The 11557-nt window shown below is 52.3% G+C and overlaps 1 protein-coding gene across 1 annotated transcript in view; it reads right to left on the bottom strand.

The window, feature by feature from the left end:
- The window catches only part of LOC107115281 (ranBP-type and C3HC4-type zinc finger-containing protein 1-like), an 11103-nt gene extending 4309 nt beyond the window's left edge, over positions 1-6794 (bottom strand). The window contains exons 1-5 of the mRNA XM_015416958.1: positions 6693-6794; positions 3436-3596; positions 3217-3328; positions 2725-2904; positions 966-1064 (exon numbers count right to left, since the gene is read on the bottom strand). Coding sequence (XP_015272444.1) covers positions 966-1064; positions 2725-2904; positions 3217-3328; positions 3436-3596; positions 6693-6794 — 654 coding nt within the window. The remainder of the gene's footprint in view (positions 1-965; positions 1065-2724; positions 2905-3216; positions 3329-3435; positions 3597-6692) is intronic.
- Positions 6795-11557: the final 4763 nt, after the last annotated feature.

Raw genomic sequence — 11557 nt, 5'->3', positions numbered from 1 at the left:
TTTTTTTTTTTTTTTTTTTAAAAAAAAAATTTTTTTAAAAAAACCCCCTTCCCCCCCCCCCCCCAAAAAATGTCAATCCAGCATGCAGCAGCAGCGAAAGGGACGAACTCTGTGTTGGGGATTATTAGGAAAGGGATTGAGAATAAAACAGCCAAAATGACAATGCCTACACCTAGGGTGCGGCCTCATTTGAGGAATACTGTGTGCACAGTTCTGGTCTCCGTATCTCCAAGGGGACATGGCAGAGCTGGAACAAGGACAGAGGAGGGCAACCAAGATGAGGAGGGGGTTGGAGCCCCTTCCCTAGGAGGAACAGGCTGAAGAAGAGTCTGGGACTTTTCAGTTGAGAAGAGAGACGACTAAAGGGGGAGACATGACAGAGGTTTATAAAATTACGCATGGGGTGGAGAGTGAACAGATGGGACTTTTCTAGGACTCAAGAGCATCCACTGGGCAGTAGGTTCAGGATGAACAAAAGGAAATACTAATTTACACAGAGAGTGATTAAAATGTGGAATGCCTTGCCAGAGGACGTAGTGATGGCCAGAGGCACAGATAGCTTTAAAAGGAGGTTAGTCATGGAGGAGTGGTCTGTCAGCAGCCATCAGCCATGGTGACTGAGGGGAATCACATTCAGAGGCAGTCGACTTCCAAATCCCAGAGCCAGGAGACAACCTCAGCGGAAGGCCTCGGACTCTATGCCCTGTGGTTGGTCCTCCTGATTAACTGGCTGGCCACTGGATGAATGAGGTTGCTGAACTAGATGGGACTGCTGGCCTGATCCAGCAGGGCTCTTCTCACATCTCTTCCTGGCCTCTGAGGTCTACGGAAGGCCTGCTTTCTCTACGGGCCGTGTAGCCTGATGCGACTGCATTCCACACGAGATAAGCCACTTTTTGCAAAGGAGGGTGAAGGAGCCGCTGGCCAGCCCCATGCCAGCCAGAGGGCCCTCAGCTGCCACTCACCTTGAGCATGTTGCTGGTCTCCCGGGCCGCGGCATCATTCTGGGCCTGGAACTGCAGTTTGTCCTGGTACTGCTTGCAGTTCATCCCCTCGTGAATGGCCTGCGGTTGAGAAAAGGGGCTCACTTTCTTTGGGCTCCCTTCCCGTGGGCGCCCCCATCCCACCGAGCCATTTCTGCGGTTTGGACTCGGGGTCCAAGAACCCGGGAAGAACAAAAGGAGGTCAAATGGAATGAGGAGGCCGCGTGGGCTTGTGTCCCTTCAGCCTATTCCCTAAGTGGGGAAGGGGAGTGCGAGGGAGAGGGCACGCCCTCTTCAGGTGTGGAGCCAGCATCTCCGCTGCCTTTGGAAAAGGCCGCGGTCACCTCTGGTTGACTCTGCCAAGGATGCAGCTGCCTTAACGACTTCAGCTGGATCACTGCCTGGTTGTCTCTTCTCTCTTCTCCTGGCTAAGAACAACTAGGGTTGCCAAGTCTGGGTTGGAAAATACCTGAAGACTTTGGGGGTGGAGCCAGGAGAGGGTGTGGTTTGGGGAGGGGAGGGGCCTCAGCATAGTACAATGCCATGGAGTCCACCCTTCAAAGCAGCCATTTTCTCCAGGGGAGCTGATCTCTTTCAGCTGGGGATCAGTGGTAAAAGCGGGAGATCCCCAGGCCCCACCTGGAGGCTGGCAACTCTAAGAGCAACCCCTACGGGATGCTGATATGCAGGGGTCATTTCATAGAAAAAGAGGTGCAGGAACTCATTAGCATAACTCATTAGCATAACTTATTTACATATGCCACACCCCCTGACATCACCGGAAGTGTGTCAGAAGGCAACACCCACTGCTCAGGCTCCACTGGACTGTTTTGGATTGCTAGCTATTGGGGTGGAGGGAAGTGTGCAGATCTGTCCTGGCAGAGGAGGGAGAGCTCGTACCTGAAGGCGGGCCGGGGGGGGGGCTCTGCTTCTTCTCTGACTGAGGGCTGCTGGGAGCAGGGGGCGGGGCTTGTTGCATGTGCCCGCCCCCTGGGCTCTTTACTGCCGGAGCTCCGCTCCTGCAGGAAATGACCCCTGCTGATATGGTTTCGGGGGAGACTGGGGCCCAGAACCCCACTGGCTGTCTAGGAGGTCAGCAGGCAGCCCTGCAGCTGCTGTGAGACCAGGTCCCCAAGAAACAGGCTCCTGGACCATTCCCAAACAGGCGGACACAGGGGACTCAGAATGGGTATTGCAGAAAGGCCGAAGGGGGCCACCAACGCCCTTAAGGGGTTGCAGCAGCTTTCCCGTGGGGAAAAGGGACGTGAGGGGAGTTTGTAGAATGGAAGGAGTTGACGCAGAGAGAGCTCTGTCTCCTGCTCACATGGTTCCAGAAGGTGGGGGCACCCAGCCGGTTCAGGGCAGACCAAAAGAATCATTTCTGTACGCAACAGCAATTCAGTGGTGAGATTCTCTGCCAGTGGATGTCCTCCCGGCCAGAAGCACGGATGACTTTGAAAGGGAGCCAGGCAGAGTCCCTCCATTGCCAAGGGAACCTCCCCATCCAAGGGCAGTAAACCTCCGTCACCCAGGCAGTGCTAGGAAGAAACATCAGGGGCAGGCCGGGCCCTCCGTGGCAGCTCTTTCAGCTGTCGTGGGAAACAGGAGGCTGGATGAGGCAGGCCTGAGGCAGCCCCAGCTCTTCCGGTGTCCCCTTCACATGGGTCTGCTGAAAGCTGGGAAGGGGACATGAGCCAGGAAGGTCTTTGCCTTCCACCGGCCGTGGCCGCCCTCCGCTCACCTTGCAGACCAGGCAGTTGAGCGCACAGCAGATGGGGCAGCGGAAGTCGTTGACGTCGTCCTCGTAGATGCACCAGCCCAGGCAGTCGGCCGTCTGGCAGTGGTAGCTGTTCTGGGCGCGGCTCTCTGCCACCGCCAGCCTCCTCTCCAGGAAACGCTCGTACTCCTCCCGCGACACCAGCTGCGGAGACAGAGGCGCTGCTTCAGTGTCCCGGGGGGGGGTAGAGGTAGCCAGGGGCTGGGGGACAGGACTCCCAAGTCCAAAGACCCAGCAGGCTTGGACCCAGGGGCCGGGGCTTTTTTTACGATGAGCAACTTCTCTATCCCGACAGGCGAGGGACAACACAGAACCCAGCAGTCCTCCAGGCCATCCTGAGTTGGGCCAGGAAGGGAGACCGCTCCGTAGTATCTCCAGCGGCTTGCCGGCCACCCTACAGGGCCCAGCTCTCTCTCTCAGGGCACAGTAGCCCAGGCTGCAGGGAGGGCCACTCACCGCCCGGATCTCTCGATCCTGGAGATGGCTGCTGCAGGCGTAGCTGTCGTCCCGGAAGGGGCAGGCCACCTGGGGCTCCTCGCTGCAGTTGATCAGCTGCCGCAGACAGTCCCTGGCCGGGGAAGGGGATGCGCTCGCGTCAGGCTTCCGGCCGCCCATCCTCCTCTCCCCCTGCCCCACCCCTCCCCAGGCAGCGGCAGCGGCACAGGTGCACCTCACCTGCAGAAGCTGTGCAGGCATTCCCGCAGCAGCACCCCCTCGCCCGGCTCCACGTCGAGGTAGCAGATGCGGCACTCCGTTGCCTCCTGGGTGGGGACCAGGGCCTCTTCGTCCAGCTGGCACAGCTGCTGGAAGTTCTGCCACCGCTCCTGCTCCAGGGCCTGCGTGGGAGGAGACAGAGGCGGAGGAGCAAGGGGCAGGCCTGGTGGGAGAGCACCCGGCCCAAGCCAGGCCATGAGAGCCACCCGTCAAACCTCGCTTTGCTTCGCTTGCTACGGGGAGGGGAGAGAGTGAGAACCTTTGCTTTTAGGCGCCATGATTTTTCCCGCAATTCCCAGGGAAAGGTGTCCTTGAAGCTCCTGGTACGAGCTTGAGCAGTAGATAACCAAACCATGTATTTTCCTTTTGGTTGAGATGGCAACACTAGGCGGGTACTTGTGACGTGTACATGGGGGAAGGGAACAGGGATCTGTTTGAACAACCTATATTAAGCATTATGCCCGCCAAAAAACTTCAGTTCTAACACAAGCGCTGTTCTGGATCATGCACATATCTCAATAAACGCATCACTGCCAAACAGAGTGTTGTTGAGAGTAACTTGACGGGGAGTCTGACACGGCCTCAGCATGAGGAGGAGGAGATGGTGGCTCAGATGTTTTGCCTCCAAACCTTTAGCGACCAGAAGTCGCCTGCCTGCAATAAGGGAGATACCAAGGAATGCAGGGAGGAGAGTCCAGGGAGCTGGGGGGGGGGCGGTTGAGAGGAAGAAGAGGAGATTGGATTTATCCCCCGCCCTTCACTACCCAAAGGTGTCTCAGAGCGGCTGACAAACTCCTTTCCCCTCCCCACAACAGACACCCGGTAGGCGGGGCTGAGAGAGCTCTGTGAGAAAATGCTCTTTTCAAGAACAGCTCTGACAGAACTATGGCTTGCCCAAGGTCATCCAGCCAGGCGCAAGTGGAGGAATGGGGAATCAAACTCAGTCCTCCTAGATTAGAGTCTGCGCACTTGACCACGACACCAAACTGGGAGGGGCAGCCTGGGAGGGAGGTGGGGCTGAGAGAGCTCTGACAGAAACTGGTCTTTTTTCAAGGACAGCTCTTGTCAGAACTAAGGGCTTGCCCAAGGTCACCCAGCCAGGTGTGAGTGGAGGAGTGGGGGAATCAAACCCGGCTCTCCCAGATTAGAGTCCGCGCACTTCACCGCGACACCCAAAGGGAGGCAGAGGCAGCCCCCACCATTTTGTCCTGAGGTCTTCTCCCTTCCACCTCTCACGAACCCGCAAGGCCAAGCTCTCCGAGCAACCACCTGGAAGCAGACCAGAGGACCTTGGCTCACGCCTGGCCCGGCCTGACGCACAGGAAGATGAAATGGCGGAGGGGAGGCGAAAGAGCCCTCAGCTCTTTGGAGGAACGAGACTGAAGAGCCCACCCGTCACAGCACGCGTGAGACCCCCAAGGAGCGTGGGCCCAGGGCCCACCAGGACAGGAAGGGCCCCTTCGGTCTGGAAGAAGTCGCTGGCTGCCCCACAAGAGGCACAGGGTCAGGACAGGCACACTTCAGAGCCAGTTTGGTGTCGTGGTTCAGTGTTTGGACTCTAATCTGGGAGAACCGGGTTGGATCCCCCCCTCCTCCACTTGCACCTGGCTGGGTGACCTTGGGCAAGCTGTAGTCCTGATAAGAGCTGTCCTTGGAAAAAGAGCAGTTCCTGTCAGAGCTCTCTCAGCCCCGCCTCCCTCACCGGAGGGTGTCTGTTGTGGGGAGGGGAGGGGAGGGGAAGGGGAAGGAGTTTGTCAGCCGCTCTGAGACTCCTTCGGGTAGTGAAGGGCCATGGGGTATGAATCCATCCTCCTCCTCCTCCTCTTCTTCTTCTTGAGAGCCAGTTTGGTGTGGTGGTTAAGTGCGCGGACTCTATAATCTGCGTGAACTGGGTTTGATTCCCCACTCCTCCACTCGCACCTGCTGATGTGACCGTGGGCAAGCCGTGGTTCTGATAAGAGCTGTTCTCTCAAGGGCAGCTCTGGAAAGAGCTCTCTCAGCCCCACCTACCTCACAGGGTGTCTGTCTGTTGTGGGGAGGGGAAGGGGGAGGCGTTTGTCAGCCACTCGGAGACTCCTTCGGGTGGTGAAGGGCCATGGGGTATGAATCCAATCTCTTCTTCTCTTCTTCCTCAGTGCTTCAGCCAGTCAAACATTTATACCACCGCTTGTATGGGCCTCCCCTAGTCCACACCCACCGCCCTCTTTGCTGACGGCTGGGTTTGTGGTTAGATCAGGGCTTGGGATCCCCAGGTCCCGCCCCCTGCTGCCTGGGTGGCCTCGGGCCAGTCCTCCTACCCTCAGCAAAACCTTCCTCGCAGGGTGGTTGTGAGGAGGATACAAGGGAGGAGGGGAGAACCATGCTGGGGGCCCCACCGGGGAGAAGAGAGTGTGGCCTCAGATCAGCCCGACCTCTGGGTTGCATCAGGGGCACCTTCCTTGGGTGGCACCTCCCAGAGGACACTCGGCCTCACGCCCCCAGTGCCAGATCCACCACACACCCTGCACAACAGCTGTGGGAACAGAGCCGGGGGGCGTTTCCTGCGCCACCCCCCATAAGGGGAGAGGAAGGTCTCCAATCAGGCCAGCAGCAGCAGCTGGAGGGCCCACCAGGGGAGAGTGGGGCCAAGGGGGGGGGGACAATTCAGGGCGTATGAGTTGGCCGAGGGCACCCCCTCCTCATCCTGCTCCATGCAGGGGGCACAGACGACTGCTCGGGGAAGGGATTTTCTGGAGCCAGCCCTGCAACACCCTACGCATGACCCTGGCCCCCCCAGTCTGTTGCTGCCGGCCCCCTGGTCTGTCACTGCCCCCCACCCCCTTGGGGACAGGGAAGCGGCCTCTGTTCCCCCCTCCCCGCAGGGTGTCATTTCTTCAGAAACCGGACTCTGGCTTAGCTGAACGCTCTGCTGAGAGCAACAGACCATCCCCGCCCTTTGCCCCGGCTGCTGATTCTCAAGGAACAAGCAAAATTCAAATGGGGATCACAGTTGGATGCTATAGTTAGCTGTTAAGAACACCGTGAAGCAAGCTAACTAACCATATATCGCATATGTTACAATCAAACAATTTCATCCAACACACAGTGAATTAATAATAGGGATTCGATAGCATTTATAAACATACAAGGTAGAAGATATCTGAACATATTACGCAAGGCACGGAGAATCCAAAAAGCAATTGGCGTGAACGATTTAAGGACCACCGAATTATGAGTACGTGATACACAATATATGAGCTGAAGTCCTCCTCTACGTGCAGTGTCTCCAGGGAGGTCTCCCGTGGTGCTTGGAACGAGGGCTTCAAGCAGAAATCTACCATCAGCTCAGCAAATCCCAAAGACCGTTTCAAGAAGACCCTTCTTCAAGAGCTGACAACCTATCAATTTGGTCAGATAACCATTTATCAGAAGGGAACAAATAATGGAACTCCCAAATGGCCTCCTTCTTAACTCAACCGGGGCATACGTTTACAAATTCTATCGAGCCCCTATAATTCACTACATATTGGATTAAATTGTTTTATCATAACATATGTTTGTTCTTTCAACCCCCAAAGTTCTATACCATATACAGTATATACCATATAGTAATATATCAAAATTACCTAGATAGGCTGGAACAGTGGGCTGAGACAAATAAAATGAACTTCAATAGAGAGAAGTGCAAAGTCCTACACTTAGGTACAAAAAATCAAAGGCACAGATATAGAACGGGAGGGACTTGGCTTGAGAGCAGCACATGTGAAAGGGATCTAAGTGTTCTGGTTGATCACAAGCTAAACGTGAGCCTGCAGTGCGATGTGACTGCGAAGAAAGCTAATGCAATCTTCGAATGCATTAACAAAAGCCTTGTGTCCAGTTCACGGGAGGTGGTCGTTCCACTCTATTCTGCTATGGTCAGGCCTCACCTGGAGTCCTGTGTCCAGTTTTGGCCCCCATTTTAGGAAGGGTGTTGACAAGCTCGACCGTGTCCAGAAGAGGGCAACCAAGATGGTGAGAGGGTTGGAATCCAAGTCTTATGAGGAAAGGCTGGAAGAGTTGGATGTGTTTAGCCTGGGAAAGAGAAGGCTTAGAGGGGACATGATTGCAGTCTTCAAGTATTTGAAGGGCTGTCATGTAGAAGATGGAGCAGATCTATTCTCTCTCACTCCAGATTGCAAGACTAGATCTAAAGGGTGGAAATGACAAGGGAGCCGATACCGGCTAAATATCAGGGAAAACTTCCTAACTGTAAGAGTGGTTGAGCAGTGGAACGGTCTGCCTCGGGAGGTGGTGGATGCTCCTTCGCTGGACGTTTTCAAGCAGAGGCTGGACAACCATCTTTCGGGTATGTTGTAGGACTATTATCTTTCGGCTATGCTCTTGCAGAATGGTTGGACAGGGTTGGACTACATGACCTGCAAGGTCCCTTCCAACTGTAACATTCTATGTGAGATTACTTTGCTGACAAAATGTTTAAGGGCTGGATCTATTAGTAGACCTCCCTTGTTGTAACAGAATCTCAGTACCACACCAATGATCTTATTTGCTGAAGATTTTAAGGAAGCAATTTGGGCATTCCAGCTCAAGGTTTCACTGAATATTAGACCCAAATATTTGTAATTTTTACTCTGTTCTATTGGAGTACTGTTGTAGGTGTGTAGGGCTATCTTTCAGTATACTCCTGCAGAGTGTAGGGGGTTGGACTAAATGACCTGCAAGGTCCCTTCCAACTCTAACATTCTATGATTCTAAGTACTTCTTCACCCAAAGAGTGATTAACACATGGAATTCACTGCCACAGGAGGTGGTGGCGGCTACAAGCACGGACAGCTTCAAGAGGGAATTAGATAAGCATATGGAACAGAAGTCCATCAGTGGCTATTAGCCACAAGGTATAGATAGAAACTCTCAGTCTGGGGCAAGTGATGCTCTGTATTCTTGGTGCTTGGAGGGGGGGGGGAACAGTGGGAGGGCTTCTAGTGTCCTGGCCACACTGCTGGACCTCCTGATGGCACCTGGTATTTTTGGCCACTGTGTGACAGTGTGTTGGACTTATGTTGTTCAGGGTTGCTACACAGTGGAAGGCAATGGCAAACCACCTATTAGTGTCTTGCCTTGAAAACCCTATGGAGGTCTCCATAAGTTGGGTGCAACTTGACACAAATGTGTGTGTGCGCACGCATGGTCTTCATGATGAGGGGGTGGCAGTGGGCTCACCTTCCCCAAAGGGCTATCTTGTTACAGTCACCAGTGCAAGTGATGGGGGGCATGTCCAGTGCTCAGTCTCTTGACTCCTCTTCTGGTTACCACTTGTGTGCTGCAACCCTTATCACTACATGTACAGTTGGGGGATAGAACCTGGAGCTTGTTATATGGAAGCCTGCATTTTCCTGAGTTAGAATCTGGAATAAGGCCCTTTTGGTATTGGACTGGGTACTCTGGCTCCTAAGCATAGAAGGGGGTTTCAGGCAACACTCTAGAAAACTACAAAGGTCATGATTTTTTTGTTTCTCTTGTGAATGTGGTGTTAAGGAGCTGCTCTCTATAGTCTATTTTGGGTTCTAATCCTATTGCTTCTCTCTTTCCCAGTCTTCATTACTGGTGCCAGCATGGCACCCAAAAGGTAGTATTTGCCTTGTTATGGTCTTCTCACTGTCTTCAAGGAACAAGAACTGAACCTACCTTTCCTGTTTGGCATTGTGATCTTCTTTCCCAGTCTATTGGGCTATGGAAACCTTTACTAGGGGGACAGGAACAAGAGCTTGTTTTTCTCTGGCAGCTGGCTTGCACATTATGTTAGAGGAGAAGATACGGCACTGTGAAAATTGCATCACCTCAGTGTTCATTTCCGTACATGGATGATGTGGTACATTCTCAGCGAATAACATCATGATTGGTGATACAGTTATGACTACTGTGGAAGAGGCTGCCAGTTGGGCTGCTAGCCAGTGTGGTGTAATGATTAAGAGTGCCTGTAATGATTTCAAGTTATATGTGTGTGTTTCTTTAAGATGGTTGGTGTCAGTAGAACAAGGGGGTGAAAGGAGGAGATGAGTGAGTGAGGTGATTTGTTGGTGACTGAGTGTGTGTGTGGAGCTAGGAGGTGTGCACGTGTGTAGAGAAGGCAGAATGTTCAGTTTGAGTTTGAAGTCAGAAGTCAGCAGCTGTGGTCAATCTACAGAGTCTGAGAAGCAGCCTTCTCATTAGAATCATACAGAAGTGCTGTGAAAGGCATTAAGATTCTAAAGGAGGAAGAAAATATACTTGAGGGGGCATATCAGGCAAAATCTAATATTGTCAGAGTATTATAAGTGTGTGAGGGGGGAAAGCTGACAAGAGACCTGAGTAAAAAGTGAAAGATTCTACTAAGCAACTTAACAAAAACATCTTGTAACCAATACACTTCTCTTACCAATAAAGTTTTATCTTGTTTATTGTAAACCCAGAGTCTTATCCTCAGAACCACATAGTCCAATGAAGGAGCTTGGGCACAATACTGTGGGAAAGGTTAATGAAAGACTGGGATTAAATTCCTGGTGGCAGCGATAGATACTTTGAGTGAGATAAAGAAACAAGAAATTTAAAACTACATCACACATAACCACACAAAATAAAAGAGGGGTATGGTCACAGTGCCAGACTCTAATCTGAAGAACCCGGTTTGATTCAGAGTTCAGTATATACGGCTTTAAGAGTTTAAATGAGAAGGGTCTGTGAGACTCTGAAGTTATGAAAGAGAGTCAATAATACAAAGAGCTTAGCCAGTGTGGCTGCCTATGTGAGAGATTCCTGTCAGAGTGGGATCTTAATGTCAAAAGACTGTGTGTGATACCTTGCCAGTTTATTTACCAGTTCCTTTCCCCAAAAACTACAGTTAACTAGCAACTTATTTTTATTCCTTAATCAATAAATCATATTTTGTTTAAGTTTAACCCAGAATTCAGTTCCTCAGGGCCACATAGGCCTTTGAAAGCCCAGGCCCTGGGTCACATTACCAACAGCAGAAACAGAGAAGATTTGGAATTTCTTAAAATTCCTGGTGGCAGCAGAAACTACCCAGTTTATTACACAAAGAATAATTTTAAAGGGGAAACAGTCCCCCCAAATAAGCAGTGCACCACAATTGCCTTTCTTACACACTTACTATTATACCTGATCACATTTATTTATTTACATTCTGAGTTTCACCCCAATGGGGACCCAAAGTATCTTTACATCCTTCTCTCCTTCATCTTATCCTCACAACAACGCTGTGAGATAGGTTAGGCGGAGAGTGTATGGCTGGCCCAAGGTCACCCACTAAGCTTCCATGCCACAAGTGGGGATTCGAACCTGGATTTCCCATATCTTAGTCTGACACTTTAACCACTATATCATGCTGAGCTGCCTTAGACTGAATCATAACCTTAGTCCCTCAAGATCAATGCTGTCTTACTCAGACTGGCAGTGGTTCCCGGATTCTTAACTGGAGATGCTGGGGATTGAAGCTGAGGCTTTCTGCTTGCCAAGCAGATGCTCCACCACTGAGCTCCTCCCTAATTACCCATCACAACATCTGCAAACAACAAAGCCCTGGGAGATGGGCAGGCTAGCCTTCCTCTTACTATAAACCCAGCCGGAGAGCAAGGAATGTGCCTGGAAATGTAATATGTATGAGCAATGCCGGGCTTTGAAGAAGTTCTGTCTCCAGAAAAAGCAGGGACTGTATTTTCCCCTAGTCTGTGTCTAACCTGAGGCGATTCTATGCCTGAACGGTGTCTTGTTGCACCCTGAAGCCTAACAGATGTGTGCTGCAGCATAAGTTCTGGTGTTCTTCTGCGACAACACAGGACTCCCTTTTCCTTCTTGCTGCAACAGACCAAAGGGGGGGGAGGCCACACCATTGCCGGAGGGACGGCGTTGCGGGTTAGCCCTGTGCCCTCCAGTGGCCATTCTCTGGCAGTGCCGGAAAGGCGATACCACTCCGTGGATGAAGCTAGCTTAACCTATATATACACATACGTAACTCCCCCAGCCCATAACTGCACTCCAACTGCCCCCCCCCCGATCCCGCAATAATTGGCGGGAGGGAGTCGGCTTTCCCCCGCACCGTCGCCTGGCC

Source organism: Gekko japonicus, unplaced genomic scaffold, assembly GCF_001447785.1.
Source record: "Gekko japonicus isolate JY-2015 unplaced genomic scaffold, Gekko_japonicus_V1.1 scaffold505, whole genome shotgun sequence".
Taxonomy (NCBI): domain Eukaryota; kingdom Metazoa; phylum Chordata; class Lepidosauria; order Squamata; family Gekkonidae; genus Gekko; species Gekko japonicus.
Note: the sequence above shows the minus strand (reverse complement) of the source record. Positions and strands in the feature narration are given on the sequence as shown.